Source organism: Drosophila willistoni (genome assembly GCF_018902025.1).
Source record: "Drosophila willistoni isolate 14030-0811.24 chromosome 2L unlocalized genomic scaffold, UCI_dwil_1.1 Seg196, whole genome shotgun sequence".
Taxonomy (NCBI): Eukaryota; Metazoa; Arthropoda; class Insecta; order Diptera; family Drosophilidae; genus Drosophila; species Drosophila willistoni.
The window spans coordinates 6,566,122-6,586,785 of NW_025814048.1; the positions used below are offsets into that span (position 1 = coordinate 6,566,122).

General features: G+C 34.5%; 4 protein-coding genes across 4 annotated transcripts; 1 reads left to right on the forward strand and 3 right to left on the reverse strand.

Moving 5' to 3' along the window:
• Nucleotides 1-5,387: 5,387 nt before the first annotated feature.
• LOC6640075 (golgin subfamily A member 6-like protein 22) lies at nucleotides 5,388-7,363 on the forward strand. The gene has a single exon (XM_002063158.4). It carries the CDS (start codon nucleotides 5,417-5,419, stop codon nucleotides 7,262-7,264), a length of 1,848 nt encoding a protein of 615 aa, XP_002063194.1. The 5' UTR covers nucleotides 5,388-5,416; the 3' UTR covers nucleotides 7,265-7,363.
• Nucleotides 7,364-14,192: 6,829 nt separating this feature from the next.
• LOC26529688 lies at nucleotides 14,193-14,815 on the reverse strand. Its single transcript, XM_015178918.1, has 3 exons — nucleotides 14,798-14,815; nucleotides 14,416-14,733; nucleotides 14,193-14,354 (listed from the first exon to the last, which is right to left on the reverse strand). Exons 1-3 carry the CDS (start codon nucleotides 14,813-14,815, stop codon nucleotides 14,193-14,195), a joined length of 498 nt encoding a protein of 165 aa, XP_015034404.1.
• Nucleotides 14,816-15,418: 603 nt separating this feature from the next.
• LOC26529279 lies at nucleotides 15,419-16,103 on the reverse strand. Its single transcript, XM_015178900.1, has 3 exons — nucleotides 16,047-16,103; nucleotides 15,657-15,974; nucleotides 15,419-15,580 (listed from the first exon to the last, which is right to left on the reverse strand). Exons 1-3 carry the CDS (start codon nucleotides 16,101-16,103, stop codon nucleotides 15,419-15,421), a joined length of 537 nt encoding a protein of 178 aa, XP_015034386.1.
• Nucleotides 16,104-16,822: 719 nt separating this feature from the next.
• On the reverse strand, nucleotides 16,823-17,354 carry LOC26528919. Its single transcript, XM_015178878.1, has 2 exons — nucleotides 17,049-17,354; nucleotides 16,823-16,984 (listed from the first exon to the last, which is right to left on the reverse strand). The coding sequence occupies exons 1-2, from the start codon at nucleotides 17,352-17,354 to the stop codon at nucleotides 16,823-16,825; spliced, it is 468 nt and encodes a 155-aa protein (XP_015034364.1).
• Nucleotides 17,355-20,664: the final 3,310 nt, after the last annotated feature.

The window sequence follows — 20,664 nt, forward strand, 5'->3', positions numbered from 1 at the left end:
GTTCTATAGAAGTGGGTGGATAAACACTATCAACCTAATAGTATTTTACAAGCACTGGGAACTAAAGCCTTCGGCTAAGAGCAAAACTGATTGGCCCATCTAATTGGAGATCTAACTGAGATTGGCGATAGAACAGATACATATGTAACAGTGGATAGAGTAGATAACAGTAAAAGAAAAAGATTATTGACAAAAAAAAAACAAAAAAATGTAACAAATTATGTTACATCTTTGAATAACAAACGCTCTTTTTATCTCGATCACCTAAAAACTTTAAGTCAATCTTTGCAATTTAGCGGCCTCGATGTCAATCTTCCTAAAGAAGATTATTTCAAAGGCAACAAAGAAAAGTGAGAAGGTTGTCTTTATAGCTATTTCAAGAACCTCCAAGTTCTATCATCAGCAGACTTTGCTAAAGAACTCCAGAATTGCAGTAGCCATCCCATGTCTTCAACGCTAAAACTAGTTGGGAATTGCAACTAACTGAAGCGAAAAAAGTTGGTGGTCTTTTGAAAGATTGACCTCGAGCCGGCTAAATTGCAAGGTTTGACTTGAATTTCAAATAGGTCGTAATCTAACCAAATTAAAATCTTTAATGTAAGATAGAAACAACACAGAGGCATGGAAATTTGTGAATTAGGTAAAGGAAAAATTCAAGATAGTAGTAGAAGATTTATAGGTTTTTCTTGTTCATATATGATATAGAAAATACCAAAAAAATGATTTTACACACTTGAAGGTTTGCAGCATAGAAAAATAAAAAATAAGAGGAATTATCCACTTATCTGTAATCATTTAGTCCATGAAAAATGCGTCAACTCCTACTTTTCTTAACATTTTGTCTTCGTTAATTATAATTAAAATATTTGGTTAAATACTGAACTTCAGATGGTTATGCTTTTCCAAGAGGTTTAAATTTTTTTGGTTTTTTTCTTAAGCGATTCCTTGTGCAAAAAACCACTTAAAAAATTCATGGAATAGCCATTTAAATGCTCTGACTAATTCTGTTTTTAATACAAAAATTTCCCTAGTCGATCTTAGGTGTCATCTTGGTGACGTTTCTGGTTGATGCAGCTTTTAAAAATCTTGTTTTTGCTTTATATTTAAATGTTGTTTGTCGTTGTTTTTTTTTCTTTTTCGTTTTCAACCATTCACATTCATTCATTGAAGTTGATTAATTTATTCAAAAATTTTGCACACAGCTGCAGTGACGTAGTGAGGGAATTTTTTTTGGTTTTTGCTTTTGCTTTTGCCTTTATTGGCCATCTAGTCAAGACGGACGTAGCGTACCAGACACGGTCAAAATTCAGTGCCTACCCGTGTCGGATCGCACGTGATAATTTCAACGTTTGCTCATGAATAAAACCAAAAATTTAATTTTGGAATTTCCGAAATTGATTTCAGTTCCACAGAAAAACTTCAGTTCAAGTGGGTTCATATGCCTTGAAAATGGTTGAAGAGGGGCAAAAGTCAGCAAAGTCAGTGAGTGAAGTGGTTAAGGAAAATTTTCCGTATGTGACATGTAGACATCTTAATGAACAGATGGGACACGCTAATTGATTAAATGAATTAACACATGCAAATATTCTCTAGCTCGTTCTCTCTCTTTCTCTCTGTCTGCCTCTCTCTTGCCCTCCATCTGGGTACATGCCAAATGTTGCGTATACGCCGTGGGTGGTGACAGCTGAATGAGAGCAAAAATAAAGCAACGAAATATTTTGCATTTTTCCAACAAAAACTGCAAACAGATAAGATAAGCAAAAAAATACGTGGCCTATGATAGTTAGCACGCAGTATCCAATGCCACTTGCCATTTGATCTAATTAAAGCGGACGTGCCTCCATTTCCAGCCATTGATATCAATAGACGAGAGCAGCGTGTGGACAACAAAAGAATTAAAATAAATTATTATTGTATATAAACAAATATACATCCCTGACGCACATTGCCAAAAAAAAAAAACAATTCACACTGATTCTCCCATCGCCTGGTGATCATCACATCACATCCCATCACATCATCGCGACGTCACATGCTCTTTGAAATGTGTTGGTTCTCTTCTGGCACCAGCAGCGTGACTATGGTCAGTTCAAATCATAATTATGATCATCTACAGAAATGGGAACACTTGGCAACAAGGCTGAAGAAAATTTTCTTTGTATTTGGATTACCTAAAGATGAAATTTTGTTATGAAATTGTTAAACAAGAAAGTGAGTTACTTGTTTGTGGGTTAAGCATTTGGTCAGATGGCTTACAAAGAGTGTGAAAAATTGTGAATAAAGCTTGGTCAAGGTGAACAATGAAAGTTGTCATAATATTAACGAGACATATATATATAAATCTCTTAGTAAGTAGGTTGCCTTGTGATCCAAGAAAACTGGGATAAATAAATGCCTAGTCATTCGATTAAACTCTTGAAACTCATGAAGATTCCTCTGATATAACCTAGTTCAATCAGCTTTGGGTATACTTGACTTATTGGCTTATTAATTTTACCAACATTCACTTTATTGTATTAATATGACAGCCTTTTTCAATCAATGTGTAAAGTTAGTTGTCAAGTTCAAGAGCAAATTAATTACTACAAAATAAACATTTACACTTTGTGCTATATCCAAGTCATGGGGGACAATTATAACAACTTGTTTTGTTTAATTATTTCCACTGTGTAATTTTCCTCTGAAGTTTTTATAGAAGCAGGCACACTTAATAATTTATATCTCTTATCACATTTTTATTGTAGTATTTTCTCTTTGCAGACGTAGGCAGCCAAGTAGACAGTAGATATATTTTTTTTTATAAATAGTACAAACGATTTTAAAGGTTTATTCCATGTAGAGTTAATTTTAGACACTAGACAGTAAACATGAAAAACTTACGTATATTATATAGTTCGATCAACATCAAAAATGTTGTAAAGCAAATATTTTGAATTTCTGATGTCTAAACAAAAATTTAATTACGAGTTCAAACGATCAGACTTCTGTTAGAAACGACTATTACAAAGAATTTTGTATCTTCAGAAAATGTTAGATATTTTTTATGTTAAACCATATTGTTTCAAAACAAATAGATATATAGTATTGTCAACCTATTGCGATTAAATTTTACAAAATATAATAGAATAAATTATCATTTTTCTTTTAAAAAAAATCATTTTTAGAGGTGTCCATAAAATTTGCGTTGATTCTGCAGTTTCAAACAAATTTTATAGTACTGTGAAATTAATAAATTCTTAAGCAAAAGTTATGAAGTTTTAAAAAGTTTGTGGTAGTAGAGATTTTACAATATTTTCAACATATACATACATATTTTCACGTACAACATATATGTACGTATGTTCATAGTTCTGAACGTACGTAGAGGATTACACAAGTATATTACCTTTTTCCTTTAAGATACATATATGTTTCAAACCACTAAAGTTAGAAAAAGTTAGTAAAAGGACAAGCATTAAACTAAAATATTTTGGCTGTGCCTTCTCTTTATATATAGATTATAAATGGAAGATAATGTCATCAATGTGAACCTTAATATTTCATCCCAAACATACAAACTTACAGAGGGTTTTCATGGTTGGAAATAAATAGTTAGCTTAAATTAAAATATTCTTTGGATTATTGAGAATATTGTCCTGAAAGCGTTTTAATTTTTGACGATCCCCTACCGTGTTATGCCTTTTTTTGGTTAAGTTTGGAGACATAAGGCTTCTTCAACCTTTGAATAATGTTTTTTTGTAACTTAATTCCAACTCTTCCCGTTTTCAAATGATAATTTTATTAAGAAACCAATAAAGCCCCTTAAGGTTTATAATAAAACTGTGTATGTCTAAGTTTTCTATATGAAACGTATAGAAATAATTGTAAGTTATTCCCAATTCACAGTAAAAATCGAATATTAATGATTCTGTGAGTATGTACAGTTCTCACAGCTAATTTGACCCACCTCACGTTTCAAACTTTAGAGCAACATAACTTTTTTTACAATGGGGATATTAATACAAATTAAATGAAGTTATGATTGTTAATGTTTAAACTTAAGAATATAATCTTCATTTATTATATAGTATTTCAATTTTAAGATATGGTTAACAAAAACTAAAAAATAAGAACAATTCTAAGTCACAGCTTATTGTATCCAGAAGCGAAAGTTTTCTTTCTTCTTCAAAAAATTTAATAATTATTTTTAACTGATTTAAAAAATACAAAATTTACAACTTTTTGTAATAATGTGTTAAAATTTCTTTTCATATATTTAAAATTCCTTTAGTTAATTATTATCTTTTGGTTTATTGTATCATTTTTGCCTGGTTTCAACCCCTTTTTTTTGGGCTGGAATTCCTGCACACAAACCGCAAGAATTTTTCTGAAACAGAAATTGATTTTGCATATTGACATTGTTCCTTTGGCAGTCAGGCGACAGCTGTATATATCTAAATGTATATATACATATATATAATACATATACTATATGTATTGTATGTTTGTTTATGGAATGATTGCCCATATAACGGCGCCGACTGAAATTAACTTGAATTTATTAAAGCCTCAGAAGGCGGCAGAGAAAAGAGTTTTATGTGCAAAATTTTTTGTTTTTTTCGGTTGCTTTGCGGAAACCGGTTAAAGAATTTTTCGTGTCCCCCTAGCGTCAGGCAGGCGCGTCCACATGGCGACTGTACAGAAAAAGCAACAAGTTTTTTTCTTTGGGATTAATTTTAAGTCTGGTCAACAATTGGAGGGATGTGGAAGGGGGAAATGGAGAAGTTGCAGTTGCAGATGAAGATCATTTTTGACAAATTCCCTCAATATGATTTAATAAATTATCTTTGTCTGAGGGCTTTTAGCAAATGATAAATCGATAGTCTATACATAAGCCAGGGACGATCGCTAACTGGCCCTTCACTCGTTTGGACATAAATTTTCCAGGCTAAAAATAAACTTCACCTTGAAAGTGGCAAAAAAAAAGAAGGCTGCAAATAACGGCAGAAGAGTGCATGGGAGGTGGAGGAGAAGAAGAACGGAAGAAGGGCTGGTCCCAGACAAGTCCCAATCCAAGTCAAAGTAACGGCCCCTGAAATGGCCAGGCCAATTAAGTGAAATCAAGAACTCACGATAGCCGGTTGTCAAGACTCAGTTGGCGACCTGGGGCAACCAGATATTTATTGACATGAACACACTCACACATCCTGTAGCCTCAAGGACATCCACATATGCCAGATATCTTGCGGTTCTTTTTTTTCATCGGAGGGCTTCCTATATAAACCCTTGGCTGGCAATCAGAATAGCATCAGTCTTCCTTGGAACAGCATCAGCAGTAGCAGCAGCAGCAGCAGCAGCAGAAGTTGTAGTGAAGTTTTTGGTTAGAGTCAAAAAGTCCTACAAGTCTCGTCTAGCAGCATCTAGAATAAGATTCAACATGCGTTTATTGGTCATCAGCCTGCTGGCCTTGGGCACAGTAAAGGCTATGCCCAAATATGAGTACTTGGCCTATGCTCCAGCTCGTGGACAGTTTCCGGTGGAGAACGGTCTTGCCCAGGGTTATGTACGCTATTTGGACAGCACTGGAGCGGAACGTCTGTTGGCCTACAATTATCCGGAACCCTTGTATGGCATTCGTCGTCTGAGCTATGGCACTGAAGATCTGGTAAATCCTTTCCTGCGCACCGCTATTATCCAGTCATCCGTTCCGAGTCAGGAGAAACAGGATGTTGCTCTGTTCCGTGCATGGTGTGAGCAGCGTTATAATGCTATGCGTCTGGAACTGGATCGTTTACGCTCCGAGGGTAAGAAGCCATCGGCAAATATGTTGGCCCAGTTTGAACCACTGGAACAGATCGTGAAAATGGGCGCCTTTGAGGCAGTTCCTGGATTGAGTCCTGAAATTCAGCGTGCTCGTGATGAACATTTGCGCATTTGGAATGAGGCTAGACTGAAGGTTCTGCAAGCCGAACAGGCTCAATTGCGTCTGGTGGACAAGCCCGAGTACAAGAAACTGCAACAACAAGAGCCACTAAAACCGACGATTCTCTATGGCCAGCAGGAGAAATATCAAGTGAAGACAAGCCTACCATTCCAGCAAGTTTTTGAGCCCACTCCATCAAAGATAAAGGTTCTAAGCACGATAAGTACAGAACTCAAACCTGTTGAGGAGACAGCTGAGGTGAAAAGGGCACGAGAGGAGCATCTGAAGCGATACAATGAGGCCTTGCTACGTCAACCAGCTCAGCCAGTGCAGCCAGAGATTCCCATTTTGAAGACCATTCCAGGCATTCAGCAACCACTGGTTCAACCTCAGCCTCAGTTGCAGGTCAAGACCATTATTCCATACACGCAGCCCCTATCACAGCCACAGCCACTGGCACAGCCACAGCCTGTTGAGGAAACACCTGAGGTGAAACGGGCACGGGAAGAGCATCTAAAGCAATACAATGAGGCCATTCTACGTAAGCCAATCGAGCAGCAGCAGCAGCCATTCATTCCCATTGCCGCACCGTTCGCTCCATTGCCCACCACAAAGAGCATCATTAGTCCCCAACCCGTTCAGGATACTCCCGAAGTTATCCGTGCCCGAGAAGAGCATCTGCTCCTGCTCAATCAGGCCAAACTTAAGGCTGAGGACAAGGCTGCCGATATCTCTGACATGATTCGCTACGAAGAACGTGATCGTGAGAATGAACGTCTGCGTGAACTCGAGTTGCGTCGTCATGAGGAGAAGGAAGCCGAACTCGAGCGTCAACGTGAAGCGGAACGATTGAGGGAGGAAACCCGATTGCTGGAGCAGGAAGGCATTCGCTTGGAACTCGAGGAGAAACAACGTCTCGAAAGCGAGCGATTGGCTGAGAGCAAACGTCTGATCAAAGAGCAAGAAGAGCAGCTCAAGCTGAAGTCCCTGTACGAGGATGGCAGCAGCTTAAAGATTATCAACTCCCAATTGCCTCTGACAGCTCCGCAAACCACTCAAACTCAGGCCTTCACTCAGCAGCAACAGGTACAAAATGGTTTCTTCCTGCGCATCCAATCGAATGCTGAGCCACAACCTCAGCCTCAGGCGATTATCAAAGAGCAGAATCCCTTCCTGGTGGGTTATGTGCAGCAGCCATTGAAAACCGAAGTCACCTCTGCCTATACAGCGGCGCCGCTTGCCAGTTCATCCAGCGAACTGGAAAAGGCCACTCGTGAGCATTTCCGTGCCCATGAGATTGCCCTGGAACAGCTACGTTTGGCCAATCTAAAGAATCCTTACAATCCCGAGTGTCAGCATTAAGTTCATATAACCATACACACACCCACACCCACCCACACACATACACACACTCACAAAAGCATACATATAAGGACACATTCACATACGTCAATGGGCAAATAATTGGGGTACAGCTATAAAAAGAAACGAAACAATTAATTCATTTTCCTTTGCACAATTCATCAAAAAACAAAAAACAAAAAAATGAAATGAAAACCCAAAAAGATTTTATTTTTCACCTACTCATACTCGTACACCTGTAGATATTTAAGCGAATTCACGAATTTCAAATGCATTCAGTTGACAAACAACGCAAAAACACGAATAACAAAACCAGAAAGAACTCTTTACTCTTTACTGTTATATGTAGAACTAAAATTGTGCAAATCACATCCGATCAGATCAGATCAGAAAATGCGCATAAATCGTTCCCTTAAACATCTTTGATTGGGGCACTTGACTTCAGATAAAGCTACAGACAAAAAGCTAATGATATGCAGAGAATACAAAAAAAAAAAACAAATCAAACTGATTGCTTAGCATAGTCGGCGACATCGATAAACTGACCTAGCCCACTAGACAAAAAAAAAAAATGTATTCAATATATATATAGGTAATGGCATACATACATACCGTTAATCGCCAACTCGACGCCACTTTGATGAAATTACCGTTTAGGTAATGCTGCCATGGCTGATTGCTGCTTGCTGCTTGCTGTCGTGGTGATAGCAGAACGTCTACCGATTACGTGGCGTATGAGTAATCGAAGTGACTAAGAGCCAAGCGGAAGACCAAGATCTACTTGCCCTATTTGTTTAGTGATAGGAAGACAAGTGTATCACTGGCAGATGCAGCATCGATTTGATAAGCAAATGTCATATTTTATCAGCTTTAACTAGACATCAACATCCTCTCAGCCGACGGAAAAGCAAAGTTCAGCAAACATGATTCACTCCCCTTCCATATATGTACATATCTATTTTGTTGGGTCTGAATGGCCTGATCAGGGAAAGTCCATAGGGCAATAGACATCAGAGCTACTGCTAACAAGCTTTGCTAATGAAATTTCCAAAAAAGAAATACTCAATTATTTATGGTTTCGGTACAAAGTCCCTCGACTGAATATGACTGAAAATTTGCATTGCAACATGACAAAGCAAAAAAATATCTAAAGATACTTTATTCTCTTTGAAATTCAATGTTTATGGAAATCATTTTCTAACTAAGCGTGGAAAAATGTTGAAAAGTTCATATAATTAATTTCTGAATACCCCAAACTTTAAAGACCCATAAACTTACCCCTTAGATTCGATACTGGCAAATACCACAAAATTAATAAGTTGTACTTAATATGTATATAGTTGCAGAAAAGATCTCTTCAAGATTAATAATAACACTTGTTTTAATGGTTTAAGTGACTAACTACTAAAGTCTGAAATAATTTTTTATCTCAAACAAATTAAGTACAAATTATTATTATTTTGTGGTTATTTATTTCTAAGAATTTTTTGTGATTTCGAATTATCGGTAAAACGGAAAGGGAAAAACCACTTAAATATAAATTTAGAAATATTTCTTTCTTAATCTTTAATATGTTGAGGGCAATTCTTAGATAAATTTTAAGCAGTCATTATGTTTAAAAATGTAAACAAGCAAAATGTAAACAGCAATAAATAAATTTAATTAAACATATTTGGGACCAGTAGCCATTTGATTATTATTAGTTTTGACTCTAGTTTGTAATTACTACTAAATTTTAATATGAAAAGAAAACATAAGTAGAATATTTATGTTTAGAAAATCTAGTGTTTAGTTTAGTTTATATTAACGAACCAAAAAGCAACCTTCAATTCTAGCTTTAAAGAGTTAATAATTTATAAATATTTCCACTTGCATAGGGGAAAGTGGGGCTAAGTAAGGCGCAGTTGAATTATCTTGAAATATAATAGCACGATCCAAAAAGTGATAAGTGTATTAAGATCGCATTTTGGTAGGCTATATTTGGATAAAAAAATTAAACGTATCCGTTTCGTAGTAGCTGAAATTTTTGGGATTATGTAATTTTTAACCTCAAAAATCAATTTTGTTTTCGCCAAGAAATGGTTTCAAAAACATTGATTAAATTTTTAATTTTGATACATGTTAACTAAAACAGGTTCCGACATAGATTAACTTGTGGTGTGCAATTCGTTATTTTTTTTCAAAATTTAAAATTTAGTTTTAAAATATTTAGTTTAAAATGATAAAACCGAGGGTGGGGTAAAGTTGCGCACTACTAGAAATTTAAATATGAAATTTTAAAATCATAACTATATATTTGAATAAAAGTTTTATGTATAAACTAGTTATTGATAAAAACAGTATATGTGCCAGAATCAGACGGATCAGAATACTATATCATATAGCTGCCACACAAACGATAAAATTAACAATCATAAATGAAAGTGTAAACAAATCAACATTGCTGATGGTGCAACAAGTTTTTTTTTATAAATATTTTATGATATTACACGATCTTTTCTTTAAGTCAACATAAGAGACAGGGTTCTATTGAAATATTTTGAAAATCGGAAAAAGACTTCTTTCAATTTTTATCAAGCTATTACAAAGAAATTATGTTAATAATTTGAATTTAAATAACCAATGTTTAATAATCTCAAATATTTTAAGAAGTTCTATTACCACATATATAACCTACAATCGTATGTGATAGGAAATTTTAACATACTAGTGTAATTCTGATGAAAGAGATATGTCAAATACAATGTCAAATCGAATTATACCCATTCTCTAGAGCATTAACCTGCGCCGCTTGTCTTTTATGGGGAAATTTTCCATTATCTAATAGTAATCTGTTTCATATTGATTTGTTTGATATGCCATCATAGCCCTTGATGTCTGATGGCTGATGCAAGTTTTGGCTTTTACCTGGCGAGACAGAGACACGGAAAACAAAAATTGAGGTTACATATGTTTGGCTGATTGCTTGATAACAATCCAAAATGTTTCGGTTTGATTTTGACTTTGATTTTGATGGCCTTGCTCCGCATGGCCCCGCGAAAATCATCTGCGCAGTTAAATGTTATTTTTGGGGTGCGAATTTATTCAATGCGGAGAAACCGAAACAATCGCCATGTATGTACATATATACATAATACACAAATTTACATTTATGTATTGATATATTCCCCCCACACGCTCTTTGTTTACCGTATTTATTAGCTTGTGCACCATACAAAAGGTTAAATAGATCAAAAATTATCTTATCAAAAATTATCAACTTTATACTGGTTTGAAATAGATTCAAATTTGGATTTAAAAAAATTCTAAAATTTCGTTTCGATAAAAAGCTAGTATACCTATTACATTGTAAGTTTTTAAAGTAAATATTTTAATGTCATGTTATAGTTTTTTGAATTTTTGTTGTTAAGTATATTTAAAATCTATTTAGACTTGGACAATGATTAAATTCGATGAAAAGCATATAAAACAAGGCATTAGCAAAAGTACACTCAAAAAGCAAAGCCGCAGAAGGGTTCATCGTGTTGTCATCTGCTGAGACCGATGAGACTAGCCTTACCAGTCAGGATCAGGCCTGAAAGGCAAATCCAGAGGGTGCAATCTTTTTAGTCTGCGAGGATAGTTTTCATTTGGCAGGTCTGCTGCCAGCCGGTTGGGGTGATTAATGAGTCTGCCGAGATGGCGTACTCCGAATCTCAGGACCTTCTTATGGACTAAGGGGATTTGTAAATCCTTGTGTAGAACAGAGTTTCGGACATAGAAGGGGGCACCGACCAATTTATGTAGCAGCTTGTATTGGAACTTTTGCAGTATTTCCAAGTTGGAGTGACAAGCTGTACCCCACAGCTGGATGCCGTATGTCCATATGGGCTTTAGGATGGACTTTTAAGCCGAATCTTGTTTGATGTGCTGAGCTGCGATTTGTCGCCGATGAGCCAGTCCATCTTTTTTGTTTTTAGGTTCAGTTCCATCGACTTAGCCTTGCTGTGAGCCTTTCAATTAAGTTTTCGGTCAAGAGTTAAGCCGATATACTTCACCTTGTTATACTTAGATGAGATTGATTTATTTACTACATATTTTTCATTTAATCTACCATAGTTGATAATATAATATTGATGGTGGTTACTTCACAAATGAATATTTGATTACAATATTCCATTTTGAGTCACGGTTGAAAAGTTGTACAAATGGTTTTTTTTTTTCATTTTCGAAGGCTATTAACCTTTAAAATTTGCTTCAAAATACATTGTTGTCTGATTTCGTAATGATTTTACTGATTTATCAGATCTTCTTCAAAAGTGAAATATGCATTTGTAATGAATATGGCTTTACCCGAAAAGATCCAAGTTAGAAATAGGGCATATTCACCTGTTGGCAACGGCAATTGTACATTTTCCCCCACTACATGGAAATCTTTAACCCATTGTGGGCCCTGAAAAACTCCAAAGATATGTTTTTTCCGATTTAATTTGAATATAAATATTGTCTTACCACATACGGACATTTGTGAGTTATGGATGAGTAATTTTTCACATACTCATATATCATTTTAATAAATGGATGGTTATGTTTTCTCATAAAAGCGCAGGCGTCTATAGACGAATCAATTAGAAAAGGCTTATATCCATTGGCTTTCTTTAGCACTTTAAATGACAACTGTATTTTTTCAGCTGGATATTTGAAAGTTGCGTTTACATTGAGAATCGTTTTATGACGGTTAATAGCTCGCAGTCGGCATTGTTCGAAAGTAACCCAGGATTTGTTAAAGGATTCACACACAACGTTTGTCAATTTGCAATTGGAGGCCAACTAAAAATGATTGTATTTGAGTTAAATGGGATACAAAATATTTAAAAGCTTAATTACATTCCCATTGAGAAACAATGATAAAATAAACACAAGAACTATGCAAATATTTCTCATGATATCTTTGTTAAAATATTTTTGTTATACTGAGATTTATTAGATCTAACTCATGGTTTATATACCTCTAATTAGCGATGGTTGAAGGGGAATTACATTACATTTTAATGTGCGCTGAACAAATTGAAATATAATTTTTGGTTTTTTTCCACCAAAAAAAAAATGCATAACCTTGAAACGACCCAGAACTCTAGTCAATGAGTAGCGATTAACACTATGTAACAAGATTTTTGTCCATGGGTTGTAATTGTTATTTCCTAGTCAGTTAGGTCACAAAACTATAGAAAACAGATATTGTCCCAAGATAAGTTTGCTTTTGTGACCATGGCAGAGCTTTTTTGAAGAATACGTTATCGCCTATACTTATTAAAACCAGAGGGCCAGTTACTTATTTTGGTAACTCTTTCCTTACCTATAGCCAACGAAGTTAATGACAAAAGTCAATAGTCAAAAGTTTTCGACCGATCCTTCCTATGGGAGCCATGTGATATAGTCACCCGATCTTGATCAAACTTGGCAGAGTCGTTTATAAGTGTAATAAACTCACTAATATTAAATTTCAATACAATAGCTCAGAAAATAACGAAGTTATTGAGAAAAGTCACTGTTCGAGATTTTGCCGTTTGAATTCGGCTGAATCCGAATCCCCGAAGCCTACAAGCCGAAGCCTACAAAATTTCACCTCTATAGCTCTCTAGGAGGAGTTTGCGTTGATCCAGACGGACGCATTGACGGACGGATATGGCTACATGAACTCGTCTCGTCGTTATGTCTTAACAGTTTGAAAATCACCTAATATTCCTCGTAAATTTTGCTTTTGTCACCAGGACCATGAGATTACCCATTACATCCCAAGGACTAAGAATTTTTTGTATTTTTGTTACATAGTGTAATCAGTGTAATCAATGTTATAACATATACAACTAAATTGTGCGATGAATTGATTGACTTCTTGAAAATTCCACTTGATTCGCTGCAAAATTTCACGTCTCCTCTGATGTTTTGCTTTTTATTGTTTCAATAAATCCTCTTCGAAGGTAAAATATACATTTGTCATAAACTGTGGTTTATCCGAAAATAGCCAAGTTAGAAAGAGGGCGTAGTCACCGGTGGGCAGGGGCACAGGCATTTGCTCTGGCCTTACATAAAAATCCTTAACTTCTTGCAGACCCTGAACATAAAAGAGTTATATTCATTACAAAATTTTAGTATATAATTTTTGCAAACCGTATAGGGACAAGTGTGGTTGATTGTTGAACTATTTTGAAGCCAATTGTGTAGGAATTTCGCCACTGGATGATTCGGTTTTTGCATAAAAGCGCAGGCATCTATGATCGCATAGATTAGCCAAGGCTTATATCCATTGGCCTTCTTTAGTACTTGAAGTTTTAGGTTGATCCTGGTCGCCGGATGGTGGACGATGGCTTTAATGTTGAGGACTGTCTTTGATCGGCTAATGGCTCGCAATCGACAATGGTCGATGGTAACCCAGGATTGATTAAAGGATTCGCACACCACGTTTGTCATTTTGAACATGGAGGCTGACTAAAAAGTTTTATATATTTCAAGTGGAGTAAAGAAATCAATAGAATTTTTTGTATTACTTTTTCCTTAGGAAGACCGACAAGGATTATCACCAGAACTAATGCTATTGCTTTCATAGCTGTTACAATTATTGTAATAAACTGACAAATGCAGCTTAAAATACTTGCTTATATACCTCTACTTAGTCATGGTTGAAATGGAATATTACTATGCGTTATCTATAAAATATAATTAAAATTGAATTTGTGTCAAATTTTTTTTAATTTCGTCAGAAATGCCTTCAAAGCATTTGTATTTAATATACAAAACTAAAAGTTTTAAACGTTTAAATAAAAATTACGTACGTATTATCATTTTAGCTGTATATTGAAACCATTTCTAAAAATCATTTGAAAAAAATCCTTGATTCATTTTTTATTGGCAACCATACAATAATTTACACTAATGGTGTTGAGTAATTTCATTGCTTTAACAAATCCTCCACAAAAGTAAAATAAACATTTGTTGTAAATTGGGGTAAATTCGAAAATATCCAAGTTAGAAACAGAGCGTATTCACCAGTTGGCAAAGGCAAAGGCATTTGCTGTGGTGTTAAATAAAAATCCTTTACCTGTTGTGGACCCTAAAAATGTATTTGTTATTGAATTTATAATCCCAAGAATTTTTAAAAAACTCTTACTAACCATATAGGGACAAGTGTGATTAACTGTAGAGACATTCTTGATCCAATTGTAAATCATCTTTACCACTGGATGATTGGGTTTTTGCATAAAAGCACAGGCATCTACAGTGGCATCGATCAGCCAAGGCTTATAACCATTAGCCTTCTTTAGAACTTGAAGTCTTATTTTGATATTTGTGGCCGGATAGTGGAAGGTGGCATTAATATTGAGTACTGTCTTATGGCGGCTTATAGCATGTAGACGACAGTGCTCGATGGTAACCCAGGTCTTATTATAAGTTTCACACTGGGTGTTGGTAAACTTAAATCTTGCTGCGAACTAAGAGGGAGATGGTAAGTTAAACGTTTATATTAAAACGTGGCAAAGAAAATATTTCTCTTACAGCTTTAGTGAGAAACATCACAGATATGAGGAAAATTATTGAAAAAACGCGACTCATAACTATCAATTGACTTAAAATGTATGCACTGTCAATTTTATTTAAAATTTCTCAATTTATATGGTGTATTTTTTGTCATGCTTGAATAGGGGAAATCATTTGGTCTGCAAGTAGTAAATAATTATGCCAATCCTCTAGTTTAGTACTCGTGTGGCAAATTATTTGGTTAATTATTTTGTGAATAAAAAGTTTAGATAAATGCTCGTGGAATTTGTTAATCTGTCCAGCATGTAAATTTAAAAAGCATCCTAGGCCTCAGGAAGCTTAATCATTAAGTCAAAAATAACGTATACGCACTGTGTCTCAGATATATTATATATTGTTTTCAACTGTTGTAAATAAAGAAGAATATTGAAAACTTCAAACCAAATCGATGCCGACTCAATATTTGTAGTTGTTAAAGCTCATCCATCTTGACTTGCTTTCTAACTTTTCTGGACTTTTCCAACAGGAAAACGATTGAATTTATTTTACAATTTTAAAATGAATATATAGGACATCATGTAAATTACAAAGAATTTTGAATTAGTACACAGGATTAATGTGTATTTATAAAATGGTATTTCATTGCTTTAGCAGATCCTCTGTAAATGTGAAATATACGTTTGTAGCAAATTGAGGTTTATCCGAGAATAACCAAGTAAGAAATAGAGCGTAGTCGCCAGACGGTAAAGGCAAAGGTATTTGCTCCGGGGTTACATAAAAGTTTTTTACATATTGGAGACCCTGAAATTATATAATTAATATATTTTCATACTTGTGGCCTTGCAAAAAACTACAAGTCCATATGAGTTTTATTTACCACATAGGGACAAGTGTGAGTGACTGTTGAGCAATTCTTGATCATATTGTAAATAATTTTTCCCACTGGGTGATTAGGTTTTTTCATAAAAGCACAGGCATCGATGGTAGCATCGAGCAACCAAGGTTTATATCCATTAGCCCTTTTTAGAACTTGATATCTTACTTTGATTTTTGTCGCCGGATGGTGGAAGGTGGCATTAATATTACATACTGTCTTATAGCGGTTAATGGCTCTTAGTCGGCAGTGATCAATGGTAACCCAGGACTGATTAAAAGATTCGCACTTGACATTGGTAAGCTTTATTTTAGATGCCAACTAGTTAAAATTCAAAATTGATTGAATGTTAAGGTAAAAATTGAAAGTGGCACAATAAATGAAGTTTCTTACAGTCTCATTGAGAAAGAGCACAGAGATGAGAAAAAATACAGGTAACACCAATCGCATGATTTTCACTTTTATTATACTTTATTCAATAGTTCGTGTTCACTGGCAATTCTAAAATAGAGACTTATAGATTTATATGCTTTTGTTCTGGTCATGGTTGAACAGGGAAAATTATTTGATCTGTAAGCGGTCAACAATTAAATAGATAATTCATGGTTTTTTTTTTTAATAACGTTTAGATATATGATTGACCAATTTGTTGATATTTGAAGGTACGTAGAATGTATTCCTGTCTGATTTCTGGACATCCAATTTAAATAATGGGATTCGGAAAGAAGGCAACATTGCCATCTATTTTTCAGAAAATTTGAATTTGTTTCTCTTAGACTTTTAAAATGAAAAAAAGGATACATGTGGGGTCGGGTTGGTAACGCCGATTGGCCAGACCACCTCAGAACGACGTGGCAAGCGATCCGTAAGAGACGATGTGGCAAGCGACCCACATAAACGACGATGTGGCAATGCTGCTACGAGACGACGAGGAATAACTTTTTTTAAGACGATCCAACGACGAGAAGAAGTGGATAAAAAGAAGTAAATAAGTATTAAAGAGGAAAGACGTGTAAAGACGAATGAGAAACGACGCTCTCAATAAAAATCTAGAGACGAACAATTACCATTCAACCCAATAATTTGTATAGTTACTAAAACCTAATTATAATCTAAAATAAAACTAGAATCACTACACCAAATAAATTATTTGCTGTTTAGTGTGTTTCTCATTGCTTTAGCAGATCCTCTGTAAATGTGAAATATACGTTTGTGGCAAATTGAGGTTTATCCGAGAATATCCAAGTAAGAAATAGAGCGTAGTCGCCAGAGGGAAAAGGCAAAGGTATTTGCTCCGGTGTTACATCGAAATCCTTTACAGATTGGCGACCCTGAAATTATACAAATTTTTATACTTATAGTCTCGTAAAATATGCAAGTATAAGTTTTCCTTACAATGTAGGGACACGTGTGATTAACTGTAGAGCAATTCTTAATTAAATTGTGAATAATCTTTACCACTGGGTGATTAGGTTTTTGCAAAAATGCACAGGCATCGATGGTACCATCGATCACCCAAGGCTTATACCCATTGGCTTTTTTTAGTACTTGAAATCTCAGTTTGATTTTTGTCGCCGGATAGTGGAAGTTGGCATTAATATTTAGTACCGTCTTATGGCGGTTAATGGCTCGTAGTCGACAGTGTTCGATGGTTACCCAGGAATGATTAAAAGATTCGCACTTGGCATTGGTAAACTTCATTTTGGATGTCAACTAGTTAAAAGATTGAAGGTTAAGTTTAATTAAAAGTGACAGAATAAAATACCTTTCTTACAGTCTCATTGAGAAAGAGCACAGAGATGAGAAAAAATACAAGTAACACAAATCGCATGATTTACACTTTTATTGTCTGTCAATTCTAAAAAAGAGACTTATTGATTTATATACTTTTGTTTTGGTCATGGTTGAACAGGGAAAATTATATTTTCTGTAAACGGTTAACAATTAAATAAAATATGATAATTTGTCATTGTTTTGTTTTTTAATAACCCTTTGATGTATACTTGACCAATTTGTCCATAGTTGTAAAGTACGTAGAATGCATTCATGTAATTAAATAACGCGTTTCAGAAAGAAGGCGAAAGAAGGCAACTTTTTCTTTTCTTTTCTTTCAGAAAATTTTAATTTATTTCAGACTTTTGAAATCGAAAAAAATGCTATATGTTAATGAAATCCTTAGTAGTGCGAAGATTTTATGTGATGCTAGAATCACTAGATCACCAGCAGATCCTCCACAAAAGTGAAATATACGTTTGTGAAAAATTGAGGTACATCCGAGAATATCCAAGTTAGAAACATAGCATAGTCGCCGGTTGGCAAAGGTAAAGGTATTTGCTCCGGTGTCAAATAAAAATCCTTTAGATATTGGGGGCCCTGAAAATAATTTTCGTTAAAATCTCCATAAAGTTTTAAAAGGACTTTGAACCATATAGGGGCAGGTGTGCTTGATGGAAGAGACATTCTTGATCCAATTGTGAACCATCTTTGCCACTGGATTATTAGGTTTTTGCATAAAAGCGCAAGCATCTACAGTCGAGTCGATCAGCCAAGGCTTATATCCGTTTGCCTTCTTTAGAACTTGAATCCTCGTTTTAATTTTTGGCGCCGGATAGTGGACGGTGGCATTAACATTAAATACTGTTTTATAGCGGCTAATTGCTCTCAGTCGGCAGTGCTCGATGGTAACCCAACTTTTATTATAGCTTTCGCACTTAGCATTGGTAAACTTAAATCTTGATGCCAACTAGATTGGTTAATATTGAAAGTTAAGTTCAATTGGTAAATATTAGAGAGCTGCATGAATGGAAGCAAAGTCAAAGTCAAATGAATCCATTCGAATTGAATTCAAATAAATGAGTGACAACTACACAATGAAATGAATGAGTGTGAGTTTGTACTTGTCATATCTCGCAAAATACGTAACTCTGTTTAATGAAAGGCAATGAATTGAGTGTCAAAACATCGAATTGTACTAAGGCACTCGAATCATTAGAATTATTCGAATTGACTCATTTAAAAGCATGTTTAAAAGCAACAAAAACTAATTATTTTATCAAAAATGTATGGAAAAAATTGGCGAAATGGGGGATATTAAAATTAAAATATGCTATACACCAAAAACTTAAGGACACAGTTTTGAATTTGACAATTTGGGACAAATTTTGTAAAATCTATTTTTTCTTAATTAGATTCCTAGTTGCCACGAACCGTGAAAACATAAATAGGGCTTTCTAATATAGGCTTTCTAATTAAAAAAAAAAAATTATATTCTTTAATCCATCATATACACAATGGATCTACTTTTTAATATACTTCACTATTTGGAAAAAAAATTCTTCTCTATCTCTGTAGGGTTTGAACCCGATAACATCAGTATTGGTGTCTGAGTAGGTCCCCACTGAGCCACTAACCACTCTAGTTTTGTAGTACAGTAATCACATATAGTTAAAAAATATACAATACAAATAAATACTAAATACAAAAATCAGAATTGGAATTCGAATGCATTCGAATCATAGCAACTCATTGACTCACTTTCTAACTCATTCAATTCGTTTTGTTTCGTTGAATGTTGTGCGACTGATTTTTACGTCGCACACTCATTTAGTTGAAGTCGATTTTCAAAGTCATTCAATTCATTTATTTGGTTTTGAATGTTGTTAACTCGAATTGATTTTTCTATCATTCATGCAGCTCTCTAGTAAATATACAAAAAAAATTTTTCTTACAGTCTCATTGAGAAAGAGAGCAGAGATGAGAAAAAATACAAGTAACACAAATCGCATGATTTACACTTTTATTGTCTGTCAATTCTAAAAAAGAGACTTAATGATTTATATTCTTTTGTTTTGGTCATGGTTGAACAGGGAAAATTATATTTTCTGTAAACGGTTAACAATTAAATAATATATGATAATTTGTCATTGTTTTCTTTTTAAATAACCCTTAGATCACTAGATCACTATCAGATCCTCCAAAAAAGTGAAATATACGTTATAATTTGGGTCAGAAGTGTGCAACGCATACCTTTTAATGCCTATAAAAATGTTTATAAAAATCGGATTACTATATCATATACCTACCATAGGAACGATCGGTCGAAAACAGTGACTTGAGTGCGTTTTATCAATAATTGAATTATTTTCGAAGCTATAATATACTTCTTAATGACTGTGCCAAATCGGTTAGTGTATTATGGTGCCCGTGTCAAAAATTTCGGGGTCTATACGGGCAAGCCCAGTAGAGAAAACTAAAAACTATTTAATGCAGTTTGTAAAAATCGTCTAACGAAAAATCGAAAAACTAAAAACTAGTTAATGCAGTTTGTAAAAATCGTCTTACTTTAAAAATTAAGATATGCATTTTTTACTCTAAGCATTGTCTATATTAAAACTTCATAAATAAAGGCTTTATTGGATTACTTTAATATTTTTGGTTCATAAAAAATAAAGAAAGAAAAAAGTAAAAAGAGATTTTATATTTGCAAAGTTAAGAGTTTTTGAGAATTTTAAATAATTTTTTTAAAATAGCTATTGCCGCACTGATGTTAATCATCCAAAGAATTTATGTAATTTTATATCCGGGATATTTTAGTTTTTTTTTATTGCTTTAGCAGATCCTCAACAAATGAAAAATATACATTTACGCTTACTGCAGGTACATCCGAAAATAGCCAGGTTAGAAACGCTGCATAGTCACCAGTCGGCCAAGGCAATGGCATTTCCTGTGGTGTTAAATAAAAATCCTTCAACTGTTGCAGACCCTGCAGAAGTATTCATTAGTTTATTTATAAACTTCACAATATTTAAATAACTTTTCTAACCGAATAAGGACAGGTGTGATTGATTGTAGAGGCATTCTTGAACCAATTGTGAATCATCTTTATCACTGGGTGATTAGGTTTTCGCATAAAAGCGCAGGCATCTACTGTGACATCCATTAGCCAAGGCTTATACCCGTGAGCTTTTTTAAGAAATTGAACTCTCAGTTTGATTTTCGTTGCCGGATGGTG

What these genes read in the sequence shown, in the direction of transcription:
- LOC6640075 (XM_002063158.4), top strand. Translation starts at nt 5,417, where the DNA reads ATGCGTTTATTGGTCATCAGCCTGCTGGCCTTGGGCACAGTAAAGGCT.
- LOC26529688 (XM_015178918.1), bottom strand. An exon ending in ATCACACTTGTCCCTATATG is followed by an intron (nt 14,355 to 14,415) that starts GTTAGTAAGAGT and finishes ATACATTTTTAG; the next exon opens with GGTCCACAACAGGTAAAGGA.
- LOC26529279 (XM_015178900.1), bottom strand. Translation starts at nt 16,103, where the DNA reads ATGCGATTGGTGTTACCTGTATTTTTTCTCATCTCTGTGCTCTTTCTC. An exon ending in TGCTCTTTCTCAATGAGACT is followed by an intron (nt 15,975 to 16,046) that starts GTAAGAAACTTC and finishes AATTTTAACTAG; the next exon opens with TTGGCATCTAAAATAAAGCT. An exon ending in CTCACACTTGTCCCTATGTG is followed by an intron (nt 15,581 to 15,656) that starts GTAAATAAAACT and finishes ATATAATTTCAG; the next exon opens with GGTCTCCAATATGTAAAAAA.
- LOC26528919 (XM_015178878.1), bottom strand. Translation starts at nt 17,354, where the DNA reads ATGAAGTTTACCAATGCCAAGTGCGAATCTTTTAATCATTCCTGGGTA. An exon ending in ATCACACGTGTCCCTACATT is followed by an intron (nt 16,985 to 17,048) that starts GTAAGGAAAACT and finishes GTATAATTTCAG; the next exon opens with GGTCGCCAATCTGTAAAGGA.